Source organism: Lipomyces doorenjongii (assembly GCF_038497915.1).
Source record: "Lipomyces doorenjongii strain NRRL Y-27504 unplaced genomic scaffold V1508scaffold_20, whole genome shotgun sequence".
Taxonomy (NCBI): Eukaryota; Fungi; Ascomycota; class Lipomycetes; order Lipomycetales; family Lipomycetaceae; genus Lipomyces; species Lipomyces doorenjongii.
The window spans coordinates 455-23,473 of record NW_027118087.1 but is presented as its reverse complement, the minus strand read 5'-3'; the positions used below and the strand labels follow the sequence as shown (position 1 = coordinate 23,473).

Here is a 23,019-nt window from a genome sequence, read left to right as displayed (position 1 = left end):
CTTTAAGCTTGAGTTTCAATGTTGCGCGTATCTTCCGTCGAATATGATACTTATGGAGGAGAGTGAAATAATCGTAACGTCTGAATTATTGGCAGATATTCCAAGATTTTCGATAGAATCTTTCTGACCTATTCTAAGTAGGAAATACTACTACAAGGATAGTAGCTAACGCTGTCGTAAACCCTGGACATGCATCCCGACAACATATCTGATAATTATTTCATGTTCCATCTTGATGCCTACGAATTAAACAAAGTAAAACTGGGGTAGACTATCATGCTACTATTAAATAACCTAACAATACACAGAATATCGCAGTCCCATACGTAAAACCAAGCATTTAGGCCGAGCACTGCATATTAACATTATGTTAATAAAGATGCAACAATGTGTTCTCTGAGACCAGCGAATCGATATATTAATCCATGTAGATATCTGACGCCGCCGAAACAACGACAAAGGATTAAGAACGTGAAGATCCGCGTGTGCATTCTGAATTCAAATATCACTTCGTCTGCCTCAAAACTACCGCGTTTCTTTCGGTATATTTGCACTTAGCCAACTGAGACCCTCCGCCAATCCATCGCCTGTCTTCGCAGTACTCGGCTGCACGAACCATATCCGATCGTTCAAACTGGCAAGCTCGAGCTCCTTTGTCACTTCGGTAGGCTTCATGGCATCAGGCAAGTCCTGCTTATTGGCAAAGATGAGCAGCAAGCAGTCTCGCATTTCGCGATCGGAGATAATCCGGTGTAACTCTTGTTTGGCTTCATGTATCCGTTTACGATCTGCAGAGTCGACGACGAAGATGAGGCCCTGAGTGCCGGTATAGTAATGTCGCCATAAAGGACGGATCTTGTCTTGTCCGCCAACATCCTGAGACAATTAGCATGCCACGTTGAATAACCCCTCGCAATGACTTACCCAGACATTGAATTTAACATTTTTGTAAGTCACAGACTCGACGTTAAATCCAACCGTCGGTATGGTTGTGACGCTGTAGAAGTCAGTAATTGTTCGAGATGGTTGTCGTGATGCCTCACCCCTGTCCAAGTTTGAGTCGGAATAAGATTGCTGTAAAATGTTAATAACTTTTTCAAATGAGAGCAAATGCAGAGCAATAACGAACTTGTCTTGCCAGCAGCGTCGAGACCGAGCATAATCAGCCTGGCCGATTGGTCAGCAGAGAACTAGAATCACAACGAGGCAGGCAATGGACCTGATCTCACGACTACCGAACATACGCGCCTGGATGAGTTAGAATGCGAACATGTGCAGCAACGAACGAAAATCAGGAGATACTCGTACCATGAGGCGCGCCATGGTGTTGCCCATGGTGTAGAAAATATAGCGCACGGTGACGGACCTGATGAAGATTAGAGGAGGAGACAGGGGTCTGCTATGGATGAATAGACGACACGAAGGGCAATGTTCGATGACGAATGACGATGGGAGTAGTGCATAACCACTGCCGTATGCGTGCGCCTTAGTACTCGAGGGCTGAAGACAGGTTTGTGTGCAGTAAAATGGAACCAGCGGAAGAAAAAGAAGATCTGAGTTGTTGTGGTAGCGCTTATAAGTTAACGTGTGTGCGATAGCACGAATCTATTAATTAGCATATGAAATCGATCCGCTACAGTCGCGTTAGCAACTTTTTTCACATAAATAGCCAAAACAACAATATCGCAAATAACGGATATTTTTAAAAAAAAATCCGTCACGGACAAGATTCGAACTTGCGCGGGCAGAACCCAACGCCTAAGCTACAATGATATAATAGCAGGGCGTCGCCTTAACCACTCGGCCACCGGGACTATTTAATATAATATGTAGTTGCTTAGATGTAGAAGAATAACGCCTAGTACCCTAACCCTTTCAATTAGTTGTTCACTCGTTCCTTTGGCTTGTTTTGTCGTTTCTTGTTTATATTTGTTAAAATTCATTTATAGTCCAGTTTCCTTGTTTGTGTCCTATTCGTTGGCCAGACAATAATTTACATGGTAATAACTGACTTCTAACAAAAAAAAAAAAAATACTTCACCCCACTCAAATCTCGGCACCGACTCTAGACCGCTATCCACCGGTGGAATTCCGCCATGATCTTCAATATTCGCTTCGGGTTAGGCTGATGGAAGCAACTTACAATTAGAACCTATGTACAATGGTTTATACTGTTTGTACACGACGCTGACAATCTAGCCTCTAGCCCAACTCCAAATGATGCACAATATACAATAACTAATCATTTCTCAATTTCTTCCGCACTGGCAACGAGTCATCTGGCAACCCACTGCGTTTCGTTCCCGGCAACGACGCGGTCTTAATATCGTTATCTTCGTTGGATATGCGACGATTCGGGTACTCTATATTCTGACCTTCAAATATGCTAACCGAAGTTAATAAAATGAAACTAATAATTAAGACCATTTGTGACATACTTTCCACTGGCTTTCGGCATTTCGTTGAAATATGGATGCTGTAACGCTTGATCGGCAGTTAATCGCTTCAGAGGGTTATATTCCAATAGTCCTTGCAATAGCTGAAATCCCCTCGGATGAGTGGCGCCGACCGAGTGATACCAGTTCTCCAACATGTTGGGATAATATCGAAAACTTGACAAAGCCTGATACTCAGGATGTTGCGGCAGCGCAGGCCATTTCTCCTCTACCGTTGTCAGCAAAAAATAAATAAAAATGGCGTCCCTTATCCAGAATAGTACTCACTGCTAGGAGACCCTAAGATCTCAGTGATCTTCTGCATTTGGTTCCGTTGGAACGGAACTATTTTTTTGTTATCCATTTTGGCCTCTTCGCCCTTAAAAATCGGCCGCAATGCTAACAATTCCGCGAAAATACACCCAACCGCCCACATGTCAACTGCCGGAGTATAATGCCTAGCGCCAAGTAGCAACTCCGGCGCACGGTACCATATGGTGACAACGACTTTGTCACCAGTAAAGAGTGGCTGCAATGGCTTGTAAAATAACCTAGCAAGTCCCAAGTCTCCAATCTTGACAACGCCGTCTGCTGTAACCATAATGTTGGCCGGTTTCAAGTCACGGTGCAAAACCCAGTGTTGATGTAAGTACGAGACACCGTTCAATAGCTGCCAAAGGATAGATTTTACAGTCGACTCCGGGAAATGTCGGCGATCCGGATGTGAATGGAAATGCACTAGTTGCTACAGTCAAGTCAGCAAGCTCTCTCCACGAAGTTTCCGACAGGAATGTTCTGGACGTACTAGTAAATCGTGTTCGGCGTATTCGAAGATCATGTAGATACACTTATCCTCGAGAATAATCTCAACCAGCGTAGTCACGTTCAAATGCCGAAGTTCTCGACACAGTGCTATTTCTCTGCACGCCGACTGTGAGATGCCAGTGTAATGTGCTATTTCGCCTTCTTTGTCGGCTTTGAATTTTTTGATGGCAAACTCAAGCGGTTTTCTGCGGCAATTAGCATTATTCGAAGACACCCTGTTACGATGTGCTTTACCCAACCCTCAAGCGAGCCTTGTATACTCTGAGTTATGCATTAGTATCGAAGATATTAATCGATGAATATAATGAGAACAGAGAGAGAGAATCAGACCTACCGTCCGTAGGTACCGGCAGCGATGTATCCCAGAATTTCATATTTGTCAAGCACTCTCTGACGAGCGCTGTCCCTACGGATCTTATACCCGCCTAGTGGCGACCGCGTTGATAGCGGTGGCATCTATCTTTTCCAGTATTGTGAAGATGTGGAAACTATATACGACGCTAATATAAATTATGATGATGTGTGGTTAAGTCGAGAAATCTCTGATTAATGTTGGGACTCGAGCATAACGGCATAGAGCGTTGTGCATGACTTGCTGCGAATATATTTATCAGCGCCCAGTCAGCCGCACACACCAGATATTCCAAAGTTTATAGCTATTTGGTCACTATGAAAAACTAATGAATGCTTTACAAAATTGTCTAGGCACTGGCTTGTCCTACAAAAATTCGGAAATTAAAATGACAATTCAGCTTTGAGGTCCAAGGTTAAAGAACACGTGTACACAAGAACTCCTATTTATCAATCACATACTAATAGCTGTAGAAATATAACTAACGATGCCACATGCAATCCCGCTGTTAGCATCGCAAGACAATGAGCTCTTACAAGGAACTAGCAAATGCCGCAAAGAAACGAATCACGTGATCATACTAAACCCACGATTTCAGCGCCACACCTTTAGTCAGCAGGACGAACGTAATTAGATGGGAAACTACCAAGTATGCCGTTCAGTTCGCCTAATAACTGTTAATTAAAAATATCGTAGAGACAAACTGATATGTACCTTCGGTCCATCCTTCACCAGTATTTCCACCAGTAAGCATAATTTTATCGCCTTCGTGAATAGTGAGTTCCGCCTCTGACGTCCCGATGTAATCGTACATTGCGATCTGCACAACAATCAGACAACATTGTCAACCGCCACTGAGACAAGACGTACCACATAATTGATCTTCTTCGCACCCTTCTTTGGTGCAACTGCCGGTCCCTTCTTCTTACTGCCAGTAGCAACAGAGGCGGTGGACGATGACACCGATGAGGCACGGGTACGATCGCCAACGATTTCTATATAACTGAACGGGACCAAGCCTTCACTAATACCATTTCGCACTAGAACCCATCCAGTACCGTCGTGTGATTCGAGAATCTCCAGTCGATCGCCTTCTGAAATTGGGATTTCTCCATCCCCATTCGGAGTATACGCGTACCTGGCACGCGCTTCTTCTATCCTTGGACCCGCATTGTGCAACGCATAAGGATCGGTGGTCGTCGCCGCTTTACTCGCTGCCTTCGACCCAGATTTATGTCTGCCGAATCGGGACACCGTATCCAGCATGGATGATGTGTACGACGTTACCGTACTCGTTCGAGTAAAACTGGCCCCATCCTCGCTGTCATCGCCATTAGCTAAGCTACTGGTCTCCAAATTTTCTTTGGTTTTTTTCTTTTTCTTCTTCGAGACCATTCCGCCACAGTCAGCAGGAACTTTCATTTGGCACTTGGCATGGCAAGTGTATCCGCAATCTTGACACTTGAATCCATGGCGCGTTAGGCCCCACATAGTATCATTGCAAAACATACACGTGGTCGGAATCTTGAAAGACACGCTCTTAAAGTTATGTGGCTTCGTGCCCTTAACAATGTCACCGACAACTAATTCCACTGTCTCCACTTCGACTTCCAGCGCAATTCGCTTACTGTCAGCCACTGCCGCGTCACGTTGGGCCACGATTAGTTTGGTAAATACCTCATCGAAATTGCCTTTAGTAGAATCCTCTATCGCCATTTCACGCTGCTTATACAAGTAATCAATGTCTTTTCGCTTCTGTTCAACGGTAGTTCGTAGTTCTTGAATACCACGTCTCGACTGCGACATCTTATTCCGCAGATACACCTTTGCAGGTTCGTCCGTAATCATCTCATCGTCGTCATGCCAAATCGGGGAAGGTTCATACAAGAAGTCTGGGGGTGGAGCCCAGTCAGGAACCGAGTTGTGACGCATAAACATAGCAGAATCAAGACCGGGATCGTTAATTGAAATTGAATGAGCGCAAGAGACAAGGTGGTCTTTACATCGTTCAAGGCACGCCGTCTCAAGAGTTGCCGCCTGAGACCAGATATAGTTTAATTTCCTGACGCGCGCTTCGTTCAGGTCTTGCATGCTCTGTCAACGGATTAGCGACGTGATAAGCGCCTATTATAGCTGCACGTACGTCAAGAAGAGCTGGAATGTCTTGGAAGTAGTACTTATCCTTGAGACGATTCGTAACGTTGATAGAGATAAGATACGAGTTCTACATCATTAACAGGTTTCACCACAAACATAAAGTTAAAATATACCTTAGAATTATTCATGTCCAGTCGATGCTGTTCATAGTGTCTCGTAGCTTTCGTCTTTGAGGCGTCAGCGCAGTGGTCAGTCATGGTATAACTCTATAACATACCTTACTACTGTCAAAAGACTTCTCGACTTTTGTTCTCGAATTCTCAACGACCTGACACGAAGCATCATACGCCTGCTTCGACTTCTTCAACTCAGAGTATGCCTCATCTCGTTCCTCAATTAACTTCTCGTTAAACGCGACATGCTATATACCGTGTTAGATCATATTCACAATTCTATTGATCCAAGCTGACCTTCTTTCTAAACTCCTCATAGCGATTCTGTAATCCTCTCAGTTGGTCTGCAACTTGTAATGAAAGTTCATTTGATAATCTATCCTTTTCGTTCGCCATGTTCTCGGTCTGCGTGAGAATGTCTGTCCAGGTGACCAGACTCGCCCTGCAAGCATTAGTCGATACTCCACAAAGTCTCGCTGCGCAGTACATACGATTCGAGAGATCCTGGAGTAACCTGAGGATTATCACCGACACTCAAATTAATACTTTTCTTGGCCTTCTTGTCGAAATACTTCTTGGTCAGCGTGAGCAACTTCATGGAATGCTCCTTCTCGAGAGCCGCTCGCTCGCGATAAAACATTTGGATATCCTCGAGCCATCGCACGCCGTTTCCTATCTAACCGCAAGCATCAGTAAATGAGGAGTCACATGAACACTAAATACAATGGCATACCCATGCCTCGGCGATTTTAAATCCGTCCTAGAATCGAAACTGAAATTAGAATCCGCAGTATCCGCTAAATTGACGTCGCAGCATAATCGCAGCATATTGGCCGCGGCACAGAACGCAACGTACCTTCAGCTCGGTACCAAAGGAGAGCTCGTCTCCATGGTCGTCTGGACCGTCCATTGAGATTTGATTCGCACGGGTTGTTCCGCGAGTAGTCAGAGCGCGTCGCTGTCGATGTGGGCAGGCCTATAATGCTCCAACTCGCCAATTCGTGTGGCACCTTCCAAATCAAGCAGGTATGCGGCCACGGAGAAGCACTTGCGTCATATCGGTAACACAGGTGCTGCATATACACACACCCGGGTAACTCACCGCCAGAGTCTTCCTAGACATCACGAAAAACCAAGCTGTCCTATTTTCTGTCTTGGATTCATCTCTTTTTCACTCCATCGAATCGCAATCACACGCTCACTAGACCAGCTGATCCAACATCCTATAGAGATTGTACAGAACAGGCGTATATACAGTCTGTGATTGCGCATAATCTAGCGACATCATCAACCGGGTGATTTTCATGAGAAATGTCTGATTGGGATACCCCAGCAACCACGACGTCGTCATGGGACACTACCGCTCCCGCTGCGTCATCATGGGATACTCCCGCATCGAATAGTTCCTGGGATCCGGTGCCAGCTGCTAAGCCTACTGCAGTTCCAGCTGCTACTCCTGTGTCTCGAGGAAGTCAAAATGGCCCGCCATCAGCACGCGCACCGCCAACTGCTGACTCGTGGACTGCTCCGTCGTCTTCTGTTGGAGATTCCTGGGGTGCTCCCACCGCTTCCAGCGGCGACGCATGGGGTGCTCCTCCAGTTAAGCATCAAGATACAAGAGATACTCCAACAATTTCCAAGCCGGCATCGGCAAGCTGGGACGACAATACACCGCAAATAAAATCAGCTGGAGGATGGGATGCTACTCCTCAGCCGGCTAAGCCGACCGATGGTTGGGAAATTGCGCCAGCCAAGTCCAAGGATGACTTGGAACAGGCGCCTGCTCCAGAACCTACACCGCGTACCAATGGCGTGAGCAAACCAGCGCAGCCAAAGCCATCTACGTCTACAGTGGCCGACAGTGGTCCACTTGTAGAAAACGAATACGAGGTCGCAGTCAAGTTAGCGGATCTGCAGGCGGATCCCAACTCGCCGCTCTACTCGATCAAGACATTCGAGGAGCTTGGACTGTAAGCATCATTTCTACAGGATAGAAGCTTGGATTAATAAGTCTGTAGGAAGGAAGAATTACTCAAGGGATTGTATGCAATGAAATTCCAAAAACCGTCAAAGATCCAGGAGAGAGCTCTGCCACTTCTACTAAACGATCCGTATGCGTTCCTCTTTCTCTTCTCTTTTTGAAAATAGCACTGACGATCGTTAATAGTCCAAAGAATATGATAGGCCAGTCCCAGTCCGGCACCGGTAAGACTGCCGCCTTCGTTCTCACTATGCTTTCTCGTGTCGACGAGACTGTGCCAGAAACTCAGGCACTGTGCCTTTCGCCATCTCGTGAGCTTGCGCGACAGATTATGTCTGTCGTGCGGCAGATGGGCCAATTCACAGGAGTGTCCACGGCATTTGCTATTCCTGGCGAGCGTGGCGAGCGAGGTCGAACAGTCACCGCGAACATTGTTGTTGGCACGCCGGGTACTGTTCTCGACATGATATTCCGTCGCCAACTCAAAACCGACAAGTTAAAGGTTTTTGTTCTCGATGAGGCTGATAATATGATTGAGGGACAGGGCCACGGAGAGCAGTGTATCCGTATTCGCAACACTCTGCCCGAGATGACCCAGCTCGTCTTATTTTCTGCTACATTCCCGGACGAAGTTTCGGAGTACGCAAGAAGCGTTATCCCTGACGCCAACGAAATTAGACTGAGGACCGAGGAGCTGAACGTGGAGGCGATCAAGCAGTTGTACATGGACTGCGACAGCGAGGAGCATAAGTATGAAGTTCTTGTTGGCTTGTACCACTTGCTTACTGTCGGGTCGTCCATCATATTCGTTCGTACCCGCGCGACCGCGGATGAGATTCAACGACGGATGACCGAAGACGGACACAAGGTGTCGGTTTTGCATGGTGCATTTGAGGGATTTGAGCGAGATCGCATTATCGACGATTTCAGAGCGGGCAGGAGTAAAGTTTTGATCACGACTAATGTCTTGGCTCGTGGTATCGATGTCGCAAGCATTTCTATGGTTATCAACTACGATATTCCTACGAACGAGGTTGGTGAACCCGATCCACAGACATACCTCCACCGTATTGGACGAACCGGTCGATTCGGGCGTGTCGGAGTCTCGATCTCGTTTATTCACAACGAGCGAACGTGGCGGCAATTGGATGAAATTCAACGGTACTTCAACATTGAGATGATACGGGTGCCTACTGATGACTGGGATGCCGTTGAGGAAGTCTTGAAGCAAGCATTGAAGGGGGTGAAATTGACTTAGCGAATGTATGAGTGCGAGGCGGATCAAATGTTGTTACGACTTTTTAAAAATTTATATTCTAGTTGCGCTGATCTGGGTTATTCAGATTGAACAAGGAACTATCTGTACTTTTTGTCTGTTAAATATTACTTTCGTTTGAAATGCCGCATATGTACATTAAGTACTTATGATCTAAATCGCCGGACAATATCCTTGATTCGCTTCATAGCTCCATGCAAAAATAACAATGCGTCAATGCCCAATCTTAAAACACAAGATATCATTCTTTCCTGAATCGACAGTATCAGTTTTAGCGACCCGCACACCTCCAATGCCTTCAACGAACGCGATGGGGACGTCGCCCATGATCCTTCTCACTACAGGACCAACCTGTGTGCCACGTTTGACCAGAGTACAGTCTTTAAACACGGCGTCGTCTGTGGATGAGTTTGCAAAAGTGTGAATGTTTCGGACTGAGAACACCGGGATGAGATGTAACTGGCGTGCCGCGGCTTGCAATGCTTGGATTACGCCAGTGCAACCCCATCTATAGAATAACATGTCACGCAGTGCATCTATCCGCCTATAGAGCAGTGAGATATGGGTAGTCTCAAGTATTTGACTATACGTACATTTGCAGCCTTTCATCTATGATTTCTTTCAGGTGGAACCGATCTTCCGGGTCCTCTGATTTTGTGACGAATTCCCCACCTTCGTAATAGGCGTATCCCTGTTTGACCAATTTGCGTATAAACACCTCCGATATCGCCGAAGTGAGCACAATCTTGTCCATGTCGGGATACTTCTTCGTTATCCGATAAATGCACCTGTCAGCATCTGGATGGTCGATCTTATTCAACGCCAGGATAGTGGGAAATTTCTCGTCGACGAACGTGGATACCACCAGCTCGATCGTGGCATCGGACCATTGTTCTAGCGGCTCAGTTAATTTTATCCTGTCGAGACAGCGTTGGACGACTGCAGCTGTGCTACCGTAACCTGAAAACTGGTTTTGGAGGGTGTCGACAGGAGTTGACTCTGTGATCGGTTAATGCAATGCTGCAATCGAACAAATAATACGCACTTGTTGAAACATGCCGCCGCTTGATAGACCCCCTACGCCATACGTGAGTGATGAGTAACACGCTGTCGCTACAATTTATCACAAACCATTTCTCTTTTAGATTCCCTTCAATCCACCGCATAATTTCACCACGCAACCATTCCACGTCTTGCAGTGCGTCATATCCACTACCCCCAATCAGCATTGCCACAACTGCAATTCTGCCCATAGAACAAACCTCGTAGCTTTACCCTCCGCATCTGTCGACCCCGATACATCGACAACATGTATCAGGGCATCAGCATGCCGCAGGTCGTCCAAAAACTTATTTCCCAGCCCTCGTCCTTCATGCGCCCCTGGAACAAGCCCTGCGACATCGAGAAGCATCACGGGAACAAATCTCTTGCCGTTCTTACAGGACCCGTAGTTCGGGCGACATAAGTCCGTTTTGCCGAACCGTGCGCAGGCGCAATCAATTTGCAGATATCCTATTCGTTGTTAGTGAGCGGTTGAGTGCGGATCAAGGTCGACGCACCAGTTGCTTTGTTCGGATCAATTGTGGTGAACGGAAACGCGCCCGTTTTCGCCGTAGCATCTGTCAGACCTGTAACTATTGTCAACGAAATGACTTCTCGAGTGATGCGTCCGAACGACATACTGTTTAACCTGGAAAATGATGATTAGCATTCAGTGTGAGATGGCTATTGCAGCAACATACATCGTGGATTTCCCGCTGGACGGCTTGCCCACTAGTCCAATCAACGGATCGCGACCCATATCGGCTGCTCACAGTCCATTAGAATGGTTCTTGGTTCGTTTTAAGTGTAGTGGTTTCAACTTATCTTGGATAATTAATGACTAGACAGCTCGTGAGGTCAATGTGCGGCTCACAATTCTCGGTCGAGTGCAAACTTTGCAGAACGCGCACCGCGGGTCTCCATATCAAGTATCTGCCAACTACAGGGTGTGAAATCATGTCAAAGCTTGTGTATCTGCCTCACTTATCCACTTGTCCATTACTTGTATCAATTACTATCTGTATTACCTATCCACAATCAATACCATAGGACATTACTTAACACACTGACTGAGCCTTTCACTTTACTCTTTATTACATAAAACACTACAAACGGTATTCCAATACCTGCTTTATCTTTCCAACGCAACATTGCCAAACAGGACAAAATGGTCATAGTAATACAAGTATAAAAGGGCCAAAAGTACAGTTATTATTCATACACGACCTAGAAAGCAACCAGGCCAATCGCGAACGAGAAGGCGACGACAATCACAGGAGCAACGAACGAGTTCAAGCCGGCGCCCCGTCTAAGAACGTTAGTGACTGCAGCACCCCTGGAAGCAGCGGCGGACGCAGTAGAGTTGCTGGCGGAGTTGCTGGAAGACGACGAAGCAGAGCCGGTAGACGAGACTGTGGACGTGGAGGAGGCAGCAGAGGACGAGCTAGTAGATCCCAGGACAGAGTTGGGGACCCACTGGTTAGACGGACCATCAGTACCAAGCGGAGTGCCAGCGCCAGCAGTAAGATATTGAGACGCCTGCGCCGGCATGGAGGGTAGAGTGTCGTTGGCCTCCCAAAGACCTTTGACGTAGGCAGGGCACTCACTAGCTTTGTTGTTTGCATGGTAGCCGCCGTCACCGGACGGAAGCTGGGTGTGATTGAACTGATATTGCAGATTATAGTAGTCCCCGAGCGGCGTGACGTTCTTCAGATCGCTGGAAACCTCGACGAGACCGTAGTTGTTTGCCTCCTGGATGTACTCATAGACCAATCCACCTGAGAATACGGGAATCATTTGCGAAGAGTAGATAGCCTGGACCTCGGTGAATTCACGAGGCTCAACGAGATTGCAACCGTACTCGGAGAAAAAAAGTGGAATGGAATAGTTATTGAAATTGGCCACTTTCTGGTTGTAGCCAGAGACCGTATAGGATGAGGAACCACACCACGAGTAGTCGTTGAGGCCAAAAAACTCGGCACGCTCGCTCTCATCACCGCAGTTAAGGTAGTGAGCAAGCTGGTATCTATTCTCGGCGACATCGGCGGCACAATATCCGACAGGAATAGTACGAGGAGACCGGCTTGAAATGTACTGCTTCATATCACGAATTACGGCCTTGAGGACTGTCGCGGTGTCTGTCGTGTTGACAGCGTTGACGACCTCATTGGCAGCAACAAATCCAAGCACGTTGGTGTAGTTGGAGAAGGCATCAATGGTGGCGAAGTTATGCTGTAGTAGAACATAGTTGTAAGAATACATCGGGTAGTCACGCGAAATGGCCTGGTCGGCTGTAGCAACGTCGAGCAATAAGTAAATGCCATTATCCTGAAGTAATTGCATGCAAGCAGAGTGGTCGGCTGCGTTGTCGACATGGTAGACGCGGACGGTATTCATGCCAAGCGCCTGGAAGAGGTCAGCAGGAATGTAAACAAACGTGGGCCGAATTGCAATCGTCAGAGAGAAAACGCACCTTGATATATGGAACATCGCGGCTGCAGACATTATAGTCCATTAGAGGATCGCTCGTCTCCCCATTAGCATCGGGAGGCTGATAATCAACACCTGGTGATCGTTAGTTATACAGAGAATGCATACAATTCCAAGCCAACTGACACCACCGCGGAAGTAGGAACCGGACGCGGGAATAATCTGCAAATATAAAAGTACATACCCTTGATATAGAAACGATCTCCGGTGACGGAGTCGAAAAAGGCTGAGACATCAGTTAGCATGAACAAACACTGCGCGAAGTGAGAACGCGCTGGGAATCAAAAGCGAGCCCGAATACAAACACGAACGAACCGTTTCCCTTGACCACAATGGGGTTGACGGCGGCGAGCGCGACGGACGCAGCAGCGAGCGCAGACAGAACAACGGACTCGAACTTCATGACTTTGACTGGAGGGGGAGAAGAGAAGAGGCGTAGACGTTACGGGGAGTAGGGAACGAGCAGAGTTGAAAAACTGGAGGCCGGCACGGTTCGCTGAACACCGGGGCTCGAGTGCCGAGACACTAACTTGCGGTGGAACGAACTCCACGCTAAACCTTGTTTGCCGTTTTGTGCAGGCACAGGAACGGCACCCACATTGTACAGCACGTGCGATATACAACCTTACTAAACATGTTTGACTGTTTTGGGCATAGTTAGACGCGTCTCGTCCGCGCCGCGCAACTCTCTTTGCCTTCTCATATCAGGCACGCCTTTGGCCACAGTATTTTCCCATATGAGAGGCTCGAGACACGGATTATCGCATAGTCATTGCGCATACAAAAACACAACTGTGCTATTTGCTGTGCATGTCGTCCTGTGGAGATCGACTAGTTTGTTAGCTCGACGTTAGGCACTCCGCAAATTGCTTTGCAAATTAGGTGAAGTGAAACGAAACCGAGCAGAATGGCTGCAACTGCCGCGCCAAGCTCGCTCAAATGGCAAATTTACCTTCTTGAGCGTATTACTGATCACATAACGTCGCTTGTGGCACATTGACGCCGTGAGCTGGAGAACTGGTAATTCATATAGCGATATCCCCAAACAGTCATCTCCTACCAGGTAGCTTGGTATGGATTAATCACGATATACCGTTAAGCCAAGACAACAGAGTCAATTGGATGTTCGGTCAGTTGAGTGAGAGAAACTTAGCAATAATGCGAATATCTAACGACAGGCTGACAAATTAAGCCCCAAAATAGCTCGGCGCGACATTCGAATCTGAGTATCACTCTGTGCCGCTAAAAGGACAGCTTTGTTGCGGGATGCTGTTGTCGGTCAGACCGTGATATCCAGCAGACTAATACAACGCAGCCAATGTGGTTACAAATTATTCTCACCCACATCCCTTCACGGCAATCAGCATATCTCGATTTTCGTCACAATATTATTCATTAAGTCATGAGCCTCATTTACGGTGAACCCGATCCACAATCAGCTAGCGCCCCGACGAGCCTCACGGGGGCGGCGGTGGGGGGCCGCTGCCACGGTCATTGCGCACTAGGGTGACTTCCCGTAACGTAGCTTCACTAACCTGTCTGAAGAAAGAACCAAAAGCACAATTATGAACCGTCGTCGAATACGATCGCGAATACGAATTTTGAAAATTGATTCGCGTCCTGCGCTAGAAACTTGATAGCATAGGTGTGTTTTGTTTTTTTGTCTTTTGGGAATAGACAAAACGCGGCTTTCAGTCCTTCGAAGGGGAGATTATTTAACGAGCTATCGTCAATTCAGCCCATGCCTCCAAAACGATCTATTAGAACCACAAATAGTACCACAGGAACAGAGTCCACCGGATCCTTGGGAGTAATATCTCAACATTCCGTGTGTTGTGTTCCTGCTTTCTTCTTGACCACAATTCTAGCTAAACCCGTTACGAATCTATGCCGCTGCTTATGGGTTACCTGTCAGATGAGCTGTTACCAAAGAAGGAGAAATTTGTAAGATATTGGACCAACAATGTACTTCACTTTGGCACGATTGTTACTTCTCGGGGAGAGGCAGTTTATAGTTCCTTAAATCTCAGCTGCACCACTCTGTTGGCGATCTCAAAAACGTTGTGGACACATTCAGCTTAATCTGCAAAGATCAGTATCATGAATATAGTGTGGCGGTGGAACGTGCGAAGAATACCGTCAACATCGTCATAGTCGGCAAATCTTTGCAGCTTGTACTGGAATTATATCTCCATACTCACTAGACAAGGTGCTGGCTCATATGAAGCAATTCGCTCTCTCTCCGACAACCGCTCTCCGTCCTTGCACAGGCGTTTTCACGAGAGCCATGGGAATGCCATGTGCGCACACCATTCAGCCTACGCTTTGCAATGGCGATTCTCTGGAGCCCGAGCAGTTCAAGTCGCAGTGGTATCTTGAACACGGAGATTTAGAGCCGGTGGACTATCGACTATTGGTTCAGAATCCCGAAACGATACGACCTCGCGGTCGCCCAGGGTCCCGTCAGCGGATAAAGGACCGCTCGACTCGCCGAGTACCGTCTGGGTTTGAGGTTGTCGAGGATCAACTTCATACTGGTGTTGGCGTAGAACGAGGAAGGGGAAGGGTAGAGGCAGAGGTCGTCGGCGAAGCAGGGGACGGCCGCTAGGTCGAGGTCTGTCTCATCCGGTAGAGGTCCAAGCCGTTGAAGGGGGGACGTTTATGGTGTTTGACGTCAACATGTAATATATAACTTAATTGCAAGTGGTGTTTATGAGCTGCAAAGTTAACAAATGTTGGCGCAAAGTCAGAACGACAGGGTAACATCATTTTTACAATCACGTGATTAACAGTGTGCACGCATCGTAGTTTTCCGTGTATATTTGGATTAGCTTTCAACTTTGTCTTGTCTGTTGATTTTGTTTACTGGGAAAGCGCGTCTTGTTTCACCAACTCGGCAGATTAAATCTCAAAATGCTTATACGAAGCTCCCTGGGGATGGTTGTATACCTATCTATACTTTATATTGTCTTTTGTTGTTTACATATAACGTTAGAGCAATAATAATGGGAAATTGACTGTGTTTTTTCATAAGTTAGACAGAGAATAAGCAGAAGTCGAAAAAAAATAGAGAGTTTATAACAGTTTGGTTTTGGTATAGCGTGGACGTCAAATGAAAGGCTGTAGAAGAGGTACCTGCACTCGGAAATATGTCTGCATTCGTGGTTCTTGTAAGTTTCTATAGAATTTGTACCAAAACAAGGCGGTGTTGGCCAAAAAGGAAGGGGTGTAGCTTTAGTAAGGCAAGGGGGGGTGTAGCTTTACTATTGGGGGGGTGGTAGATTCATCTTGCCCCAATAAAAATTGGTACCATTTTGTGCACCGCCATATAGACTTTACCCTGAAATTGTTTACAACTGATTCACTTAGAATTACCCGTGTGTAAACGACGTTTAGTTGGCTGAGACATACTGCCTCTTTACCAGCTTGAGTCAGCGCGTAGCATTGTGCTTCACAGCTGCTGAGTGCCACACTGCTCTGCCTTTTCGATGACCAGGAAAGCGGTCGTCCATTCAACATAAAGACATAACCCGATGTCTTCCTTGTTTCGTTGTCCCCAGCCCAATCTGCGTCGCTGAAACCAATCAGGTGAGTTTCACCAGTGTGCTCTTTTTGGCGTCGATAAATGATCCCGAGTTTTCGTGTTCCAGATAGATACCAAGTACGTGTTTTGCTGCTTTCATATGGACTTCCGTGGGATTTGCCATGTGCCGAGACAATTTTCCCACTGCGTGTGCGATGTTCGGCCGCGAGTAAATAATTGGATTCATCAGGCGACCCAATAATCGATTGATATCTCGTTAAGACCTCGCACGGCGCCGGATAGTGATTCTGTGTATATGTGAATTAGTACATGAGAGTGGACGGGGTCGCTATGTACATGGACCTCGCGTGACATTTGACCTCCGCATCGTAAAGGTCACCCCTAACCCTTAATGACGTCAATAATTAGATCGGTCACACTTCGCTCTATCACACAAACCCAACCTCGCTCCGAAGTCGAGAGATCGTGGCTATGAGCTAATCTCTTGCCACGTAGATAGTTGTGATTCTATTTCTCATTGCATGCTGATAATGGTTGCATTTCGCTTTCATCATTTCTTGAAATATGGGTCCAATAGCTTGTGGACTGCCTCGGGACACTTGGCTGGTCTCTGGAGATTGCTAGATCTTCTGCAAGCGATGTTCTCATGAGTAGGTTATTGAGCAGTGAGATGAGCGGAAATCCCTTGAATTTTAGCCATAGGTCGGAATCCACCGGTTTGACAACTGAGCCTTGAGCACGAGCGCGATGCCAGCTGTTTCAGCGTCAGATATGTTCCTTGAGAAGGATAAGAACTCATCTTCGGACTATGACGAGGCTCTTTTCCTTTTGGAGAATAATCTGCCAGAACAGCGATTAGATATTCCCCTTCCCTATTCTCAGTATTTGAAGCTAGAGGAAATTTCAGAGGAAAGGAGGTTTGCGGTCGTAATTGTCGTAAAAATTTGTTGACCGGGTAGCTGACAACTGAAAGGTACCCAAGCTTATCATACAACATTTTAATGCTGATAGCGACGGTGGTAACTACCCAAAGTGCCCTCCATGACTATAATGCGCCGTATTCAGGGAGATGATCGCTTCAAGTGTTAACACATACCTTTCTATTCACGAGCCCAGAGCAATTCACCGAATTAAGAACTACTCATCCACCACCATGAAGGACTTAGGTCCCTATGGCAAAACGACGAAAGAACCAGATCAATCGTTTGGTTATTGGCGTCCCGGTCTCAGGCCACAATTGCAGGTCGCCATTGAATGCGGAGTTAGTGAGAACTACGATGCTCTCTGTCGTGACAAGGATCTGTGGATCCAACATCTGGGTGCGAAAGTCGTCATATTGATATGCCTTAAAGAAGTGCCACATTACAGAAGTCCTCGTACCGCTAATGAGAGTATCGAAGATCCTGTTGCCGAGGTTGAAAAAATGGAGCAATATGTGGCTGAAGCCATGGCAAAGAACTTGGAGCAAGGCAATTATGGTCCAATTGAATACCGTAGTCATACCTGGCTTGGAAAACTGGACGAGGTGTTCCTTGAAGTTTGGAGAGCGGATGGGCAACAGCCTGTCAGAAAGGTGAGCTATATCACGAGCGTAACTTTGCATGCTTCGCTCACATTCTCCTTAATTTAGTGGCTGATTAGACATGGACACACCCTAACCCTCTCCCGAGATAACGGGGCTTAAGATTAGCGATTTTTCCCAGAAAATGAGTGGGCTGCCTGCAAATTCCCCGAGAGTAATGTTCGATTTCTCGGCGGCCGCTACTTGTTGGAGGACATAGTGGGGGCCATGCAATTAACCGCAAGGTCGAGATTTGTTGACTTTCTGGGATCTGTAAGGGCCTGAATCTGTGTGCCGACTTGAATGTCTTGCAATATCATAAATTCTTGCTTGTCACATTCGTAACTTGCTTGTTATAATCAATATCAGTAATCCTATCTAGCTGCGATATTATAGGACTGCCATAATAGACGCAGTAAACGATGATGTTTGCTTGTACTTAAACTACCGCTAAATATTCACTAGGCCGTCATAGCATCGGTTTCCCGGTGAATGTGGTTGTGCCCTGTGTCCGGCTGACATGTATGCGGTAGGTTCTGTGTGAGAGTTAATATGTGTTGGTAGTGAGATCAAATACAATCGTTAATATTTATACGATTTAACAGTCGTATTAGTAAGGTAGGTAATTGGACCAAGCTGCTCCTCTAAACAGTCGTAGAGAGTCGCATTAGGTGACTGTACTAGAAACTCACTGTGTCGAAGTGCTGTCGTTGGTGGGTGGTGTGCGGTATCGGAATCACATCGATCCAGCGCCTATGTCCATGCAGATTTGTAGTATGTGGTTGTGCCACCTATGTATATTGCCTTGTTCCGCGGTGCCGTCAAAGTGACTAACATAATTTGTGAGAGAGCATCTGTAGACTGCCAACAGATCAACTCTGACCAAACATCAAAGTATGGTCAGAAACGTTTTAGGGATGCTTGCGACTATGTAAGCTAAATCCTGATGGTTACCTTTATCTATTCGCCAGACTTTCCCATCGCCTTCGAATTTATCACAATCCTCAGATTTCCGTCAGCAGAGTGACCGAATGTCAGTAGGCCATAAGAGCTATAGCTAAAAGAAGGGCCAATGGACAACGAACCGGCGATCCAAATAGAAGGTGCCTCTGCTAGAATAAAAAAGTTGACAAACACATTTCAGAGGATCAGAGGTATTGACGTACAAGCTGTATGATGTGCTGTTGGAAATAGCTGACAATTGTATTATAGATACCCGTACTTGGAGTGCAACAAAGGCTCACCGAGACAGTCACTGTCGTGACCCTTCCCAATCTATCCACGAAGTTGCAGCATATGAACTCAATTTCGACATCATTGCTGGCGCAATGATTATCTCTCTGACCATGCACCGGAACTGCTAGATCATATTTTGCTTAGGCCAGGAGGAGCCGGGCACGATGGACAAGTGCAATTGCGTATCTGCCTTGCTCGCATCAGATGCAACCTGATGTGCGCTTAGAGTTGCGCAAGTTCGAATACTCGCAATATCTGCCGAGATTGTGCATCGGGCAGCCGATACTACAGAAATGGTGCGACAATGTGGGTCGTTTATTGAAATTGGCGAGCTGGTTGCAGTAGCCCCGATCGATACGTGAGTGAATCCTTTCCGATGTGGACTTTCCGTTGATCAATCATCTAACACGTATGTTATGTTTAGGAGCTGATTGAGGACGGCGTCTGCTGCCGCAATCTGCCCCCAACACTTGGGCTCAAAATGAGCGACCTGTGTCCGGATGAGATATGGGCCGTTTCAAGAGCTTCCTTTTAATGGCACTCGATTCATGAGGAAGCTGATGTGGAATATTAGGCACTGCTCAAAAAGGCTTTGTGGAAAGCATTCCTGATGACCGGATCTCAAGTATATATAGATGTCGTAGGAACCGGTATGGTTTAGCTAGATTAGAAAACGAATATTATTCCTTGGATGTACTCAAATCACATACCTTTTCAATATGAGCCCTGCTCTCCCCTACATAAGTGAAGCCTTAAGTGAACCCACCAACTTGAGATCGAACTACGAATAATTCCGAATATGGAGACATTAGAATTGGAATCTCGAAGGAGCTGAGTATTGCGTGCCTTGGAAGAGCCAGATGACCCGTATATTGAAGGATAAACGGTAATCGGGAACCGCAGCATCAAGGTTCAGGCACAGATTCTTGGCGAGCCCCCTACACCAAAGGAGGTAGGACCGGACGGAAACCTTCGTCGAAACGAGCAATAGTAGACAAGAGCAATCTCAGTCATATAGAAGATTGATATATTTAACGATACAATCACTGAAAAATGTGTTCATACCCCAGTTTGTCAATAGATCTGGCATAGTCATCGTGCGTCCTGCTCTGATCGGAGTAGTTCAATGTCTTATGGTGGATGACCATTCTAAGCTGGCCTGAGTCAACTAGCTTGGGCCGAGCGCGATAATGCCTTTGTCCGCTGGCTGAGAGACGCTCACGAAGGTCAAGGAAGACCGTCCATAATTGCTTCACGCTACGCGTCCGATTGCTAAATTTAGATTTGCTTCTACTACATCTGTTTCGCCGTCGTTCTCTATCCTACTTGTCGTGAGATGCCGCTCCGAGGCACTAGCACTCATAATGACAATCCATATTGTTTCGTTGACTGCTACAGTCCTTCCACGGCTGGAAACATTACTGACGAGGTGAAGGCACATATTGAAGTGAGTGCTTTGAGCATTAAGTAGCTGTGCCAGTTTTGGTCATGGTTCAATATATTCGACGGCGAGGACGATTGCACTATATTAATTGGTGACAAAACCTGAAACTAATTGAACAAATACAATCAATAACAGACAAACCTCAAAGAACTCCATAATATTATATACTCCAAAAATGCCAATCATCTAATCCTTTTTCTCCACGCCGTAATCACTTCCGACGATATCAGTTCCAACACCATCAATACCCATCTCCTCATCCAAGGGGTTTCCGGGAGGTAATACAGCCTCAACATAAGTTTCCTGCTGCGGGAAGAAATAGCACAAAGCCCAGTACACCAAAGCGGCACAGAAGAAGCCATAGAAGAAACCCAAGTAATAAAGTCGCTGCATGCCAGTAATCACTTTAATATTTGGGTTAATGGCATGAATGAATCCGGGAAGAAGAGGAACCCAACCACAAGTGAAAGCAACTAATGCACGCCAGTTAATACCCCACTTGTTGTATCGGTAAATGCCAGCAGGCTTATAAAGCTCGCGAACGTCATATTTCAATCTGTGAACAAGCCAATAGTCGGAGAAAAGGATCCCGGCAATCGATGACAGCCAGATAGAGTATCCTGACATGAACGACAAGAACGCCGTAGCCGAAGTGAGAATGTTCCATGGAGTGAGCGCCCAGGCACCAAGCAATGCAGCAATGACCTGACCCCGTCTAATGTTGATATACTTGGGGAAAATGCAGTTAAGGTCATTAGCAGCCGCGATAGAGTTCGCGGAAATATTCTGACCGACCTGCGAAACAGTAAACGCAATAGCACAGAAAGCCGCAGCAGCACGACCACCTGGAGAAGTCCAGTTGTCGATCAACAACAAAGGATCCCACAAAATTTTGCCGTAAAGCTTACGAGTACCTGCGGCACCGACAACACCCATAACAGCCATTAGAATATTTGAGAATGGAAGAGCAAAGAGCTGGAATAGAATAGAGTACTCCTGGTTAGTGTAACGGGAGTAATCAGACGCATTAGTGGCATAGGTAGAGCCACCACCCATATTAGAATATAAAGCAGACATAAAAGCCCAGGTGAACTGCGTTCCGTGGATAGTATTTCCTTCTGCGAAAAGGGACGGACCAGGAAGCGATTTCGCGGCTTGCACGGTCCAACCCATAATAGCGAAACCGCATATGGGGGTAAGGCAGCACTTGAACAGGAAGTACCACCGCGTGTTTTCGACACGAATAAGATGGACGGGAACACATAACATGAAGTAGACGAACCAGCTTATCATGAAGTTGGATTCAATATTGGCAGACTTCGGAAGAGAATTAGGATAATTGCGGAAAGACGGCCAAATGGCAAATAGCAACGATTCTAGACTTATTAGATGCCTACTTACGAAAGAGAAAAACAATACATACGAACACACTCGGCTCCAGTATAGGTCTGGATGCCGTACCAGAAAATACCCGTGATCATACGCATAAAGACCATGACGTAAGAAAAGTAGAAACCAAATGGCACACGCGAGAAGACGGGAAAGCACACATGGTACCGTGCACCAGGATGCGCATTCAACGTGATGACGATAGCAATCAATATGTTGGCAAGAGCAAGGTTAAAGAGCGACCAACGCCAAGAGAGACCGATCTCCATCAACGACGCCGCAGCACGCCAACCACTAGGGGAAAAGGCATCTGAAATCCAGTAGATGGCCAAATTGTATGGTCGCCAAGTTCGTCTTTCCCAAGGGACAGGGTCCAAATCTATCACAAACATTACCACACTACTCTACATGTAGTAATACGTCAGCACACACCTGCGTTACTCAATCGGTCCGTATTGCTGGAATCGAGCTGAATCTTCTTGAGGAACTTGCCCCATGTAGTTGTAGGAACTACCTCGGTCGCAACAGGCAGCGCATCCGTAGACTCCTCGCTGGTGTTCACGTAGACAGTCTTCTGGATGTCGTCCACAGCCATGATGACAATTCGAATATACCGCTTAAACTGGTGGTTGAGCGGGATCCAGGGGACACGACAAGTAAGACGAACTGTTAGTTCAAAAGAGGAAACGTTCGAAGTATTTATAACTACTCAGAATGCGAGCTCCGCTTGTAATAACATAACAAGCCGACTACGTCCGGTCCGGATTCCACGATGATTGCGCCAAGGAGAGAGACACGCTTATCGTAGGCAAAAGCCACACCTGGGCAGAACTCGGGGTACAGAGTTCATCGTACTCATTGGCGTACCATCCCACCATCACAAAGAAAGGCTTGCAGCCGCTGCCAACCCCCGGCTTACATAGCCTTCACACTCAAAAATATATCATATTGCTTTCTAGGGATTTTCGGACTCGTAACCTTAAGTAGTGCTCTTGTGTTTTTCTTGGCCCTTATCACTTCAATGAGCATGAACGTTCGCAATTTTTTTTCACATGATATCTTCGGTTCGCTGTGATGTCCCACCTAAAACACGCACAGCCTAGAGAAGCAAGTCAAGCGACCTCTAATTCGTTGTACGTTGATGGTCAAACAAATATCCGTCCTGAAACGCCTTG

At 46.6% G+C, this 23,019-nt stretch overlaps 8 protein-coding genes and 1 non-coding gene across 9 annotated transcripts; 2 read left to right on the top strand and 7 right to left on the bottom strand.

Annotated features, from left to right (window-relative positions):
* Positions 1-224: 224 nt before the first annotated feature.
* Positions 225-1,814, bottom strand: V1508DRAFT_416170 (ADP-ribosylation factor family-domain-containing protein). The gene is made up of 6 exons (XM_066940173.1): positions 1,309-1,814; positions 1,220-1,248; positions 1,130-1,167; positions 1,044-1,074; positions 925-997; positions 225-876 (listed from the first exon to the last, which is right to left on the bottom strand). Exons 1-6 carry the CDS (start codon positions 1,333-1,335, stop codon positions 526-528), a joined length of 549 nt encoding a protein of 182 aa, XP_066796172.1. The 5' UTR covers positions 1,336-1,814; the 3' UTR covers positions 225-525.
* On the bottom strand, positions 1,716-1,814 carry V1508DRAFT_t43. Its single transcript has one exon. It is a non-coding gene; the product is annotated as a tRNA-Ser (tRNA).
* Positions 1,815-2,238: 424 nt separating this feature from the next.
* Positions 2,239-3,716, bottom strand: V1508DRAFT_403946 (kinase-like domain-containing protein; the record flags this gene model as incomplete). Its single annotated transcript, XM_066938590.1, has 6 exons — positions 2,239-2,386; positions 2,439-2,664; positions 2,724-3,180; positions 3,241-3,445; positions 3,495-3,521; positions 3,595-3,716. The coding sequence occupies 6 exons, from the start codon at positions 3,714-3,716 to the stop codon at positions 2,239-2,241; spliced, it is 1,185 nt and encodes a 394-aa protein (XP_066796171.1).
* A 504-nt stretch (positions 3,717-4,220) lies between these two features.
* On the bottom strand, positions 4,221-6,983 carry V1508DRAFT_385418 (uncharacterized protein; the record flags this gene model as incomplete). Its single annotated transcript, XM_066937799.1, has 10 exons — positions 6,739-6,983; positions 6,616-6,642; positions 6,374-6,558; positions 6,180-6,324; positions 5,987-6,130; positions 5,883-5,936; positions 5,756-5,836; positions 4,483-5,706; positions 4,327-4,432; positions 4,221-4,279 (listed from the first exon to the last, which is right to left on the bottom strand). Exons 1-10 carry the CDS (start codon positions 6,790-6,792, stop codon positions 4,221-4,223), a joined length of 2,079 nt encoding a protein of 692 aa, XP_066796170.1. The 5' UTR covers positions 6,793-6,983.
* Positions 6,984-7,077: 94 nt separating this feature from the next.
* On the top strand, positions 7,078-9,237 carry V1508DRAFT_104978 (P-loop containing nucleoside triphosphate hydrolase protein). The gene is made up of 3 exons (XM_066935840.1): positions 7,078-7,852; positions 7,901-7,993; positions 8,050-9,237. The coding sequence occupies exons 1-3, from the start codon at positions 7,194-7,196 to the stop codon at positions 9,119-9,121; spliced, it is 1,824 nt and encodes a 607-aa protein (XP_066796169.1). The 5' UTR covers positions 7,078-7,193; the 3' UTR covers positions 9,122-9,237.
* V1508DRAFT_416154 (P-loop containing nucleoside triphosphate hydrolase protein) lies at positions 9,202-11,035 on the bottom strand. The gene is made up of 8 exons (XM_066940172.1): positions 10,882-11,035; positions 10,822-10,829; positions 10,699-10,767; positions 10,402-10,651; positions 10,271-10,351; positions 10,185-10,216; positions 9,733-10,138; positions 9,202-9,683 (listed from the first exon to the last, which is right to left on the bottom strand). Exons 1-8 carry the CDS (start codon positions 10,938-10,940, stop codon positions 9,353-9,355), a joined length of 1,236 nt encoding a protein of 411 aa, XP_066796168.1. The 5' UTR covers positions 10,941-11,035; the 3' UTR covers positions 9,202-9,352.
* Positions 11,036-11,169: 134 nt separating this feature from the next.
* Positions 11,170-13,149, bottom strand: V1508DRAFT_416151 (Glucanosyltransferase-domain-containing protein). The gene is made up of 4 exons (XM_066940171.1): positions 12,986-13,149; positions 12,855-12,896; positions 12,654-12,745; positions 11,170-12,586 (listed from the first exon to the last, which is right to left on the bottom strand). Exons 1-4 carry the CDS (start codon positions 13,071-13,073, stop codon positions 11,408-11,410), a joined length of 1,401 nt encoding a protein of 466 aa, XP_066796167.1. The 5' UTR covers positions 13,074-13,149; the 3' UTR covers positions 11,170-11,407.
* A 3,812-nt stretch (positions 13,150-16,961) lies between these two features.
* On the top strand, positions 16,962-18,060 carry V1508DRAFT_403941 (uncharacterized protein; the record flags this gene model as incomplete). The annotated part of the gene is made up of 4 exons (XM_066938589.1): positions 16,962-17,131; positions 17,188-17,233; positions 17,284-17,787; positions 17,905-18,060. 4 exons carry the CDS (start codon positions 16,962-16,964, stop codon positions 18,058-18,060), a joined length of 876 nt encoding a protein of 291 aa, XP_066796166.1.
* A 2,430-nt stretch (positions 18,061-20,490) lies between these two features.
* V1508DRAFT_104709 (permease for cytosine/purines, uracil, thiamine, allantoin-domain-containing protein) lies at positions 20,491-22,747 on the bottom strand. Its single transcript, XM_066935839.1, has 3 exons — positions 22,277-22,747; positions 21,879-22,223; positions 20,491-21,831 (listed from the first exon to the last, which is right to left on the bottom strand). The coding sequence occupies exons 1-3, from the start codon at positions 22,437-22,439 to the stop codon at positions 20,642-20,644; spliced, it is 1,698 nt and encodes a 565-aa protein (XP_066796165.1). The 5' UTR covers positions 22,440-22,747; the 3' UTR covers positions 20,491-20,641.
* Between the last annotated feature and the right edge of the window lie 272 nt (positions 22,748-23,019).

Excerpts from the sequence above, each read along its gene's own strand:
- V1508DRAFT_416170 (XM_066940173.1), bottom strand. The coding sequence starts at position 1,335 with ATGGGCAACACCATGGCGCGCCTCATG. Across the intron at positions 1,249-1,308 it reads ACACCATGGCGCGCCTCATG|GCGCGTATGTTCGGTAGTCG; the intron begins GTACGAGTATCT and ends TAACTCATCCAG. Across the intron at positions 877-924 it reads ATGTTAAATTCAATGTCTGG|GATGTTGGCGGACAAGACAA; the intron begins GTAAGTCATTGC and ends TAATTGTCTCAG.
- V1508DRAFT_104978 (XM_066935840.1), top strand. The coding sequence starts at position 7,194 with ATGTCTGATTGGGATACCCCAGCAACCACGACGTCGTCATGGGACACT. Across the intron at positions 7,853-7,900 it reads ACATTCGAGGAGCTTGGACT|GAAGGAAGAATTACTCAAGG; the intron begins GTAAGCATCATT and ends ATAAGTCTGTAG. Across the intron at positions 7,994-8,049 it reads CCACTTCTACTAAACGATCC|TCCAAAGAATATGATAGGCC; the intron begins GTATGCGTTCCT and ends GATCGTTAATAG.
- V1508DRAFT_416154 (XM_066940172.1), bottom strand. The coding sequence starts at position 10,940 with ATGGGTCGCGATCCGTTGATTGGACTAGTGGGCAAGCCGTCCAGCGGG. Across the intron at positions 10,652-10,698 it reads TGATCCGAACAAAGCAACTG|GATATCTGCAAATTGATTGC; the intron begins GTGCGTCGACCT and ends AACAACGAATAG. Across the intron at positions 9,684-9,732 it reads ATAGATGAAAGGCTGCAAAT|GCGGATAGATGCACTGCGTG; the intron begins GTACGTATAGTC and ends ACTGCTCTATAG.
- V1508DRAFT_416151 (XM_066940171.1), bottom strand. The coding sequence starts at position 13,073 with ATGAAGTTCGAGTCCGTTGTTCTGTCTGCGCTCGCTGCTGCGTCCGTC. Across the intron at positions 12,897-12,985 it reads CATTGTGGTCAAGGGAAACG|CCTTTTTCGACTCCGTCACC; the intron begins GTTCGTTCGTGT and ends CTGATGTCTCAG. Across the intron at positions 12,587-12,653 it reads GCGATGTTCCATATATCAAG|GCGCTTGGCATGAATACCGT; the intron begins GTGCGTTTTCTC and ends GACCTCTTCCAG.
- V1508DRAFT_104709 (XM_066935839.1), bottom strand. The coding sequence starts at position 22,439 with ATGGCTGTGGACGACATCCAGAAGACTGTCTACGTGAACACCAGCGAG. Across the intron at positions 22,224-22,276 it reads GGACCGATTGAGTAACGCAG|ATTTGGACCCTGTCCCTTGG; the intron begins GTGTGTGCTGAC and ends TGTTTGTGATAG. Across the intron at positions 21,832-21,878 it reads TACTGGAGCCGAGTGTGTTC|AATCGTTGCTATTTGCCATT; the intron begins GTATGTATTGTT and ends TAATAAGTCTAG.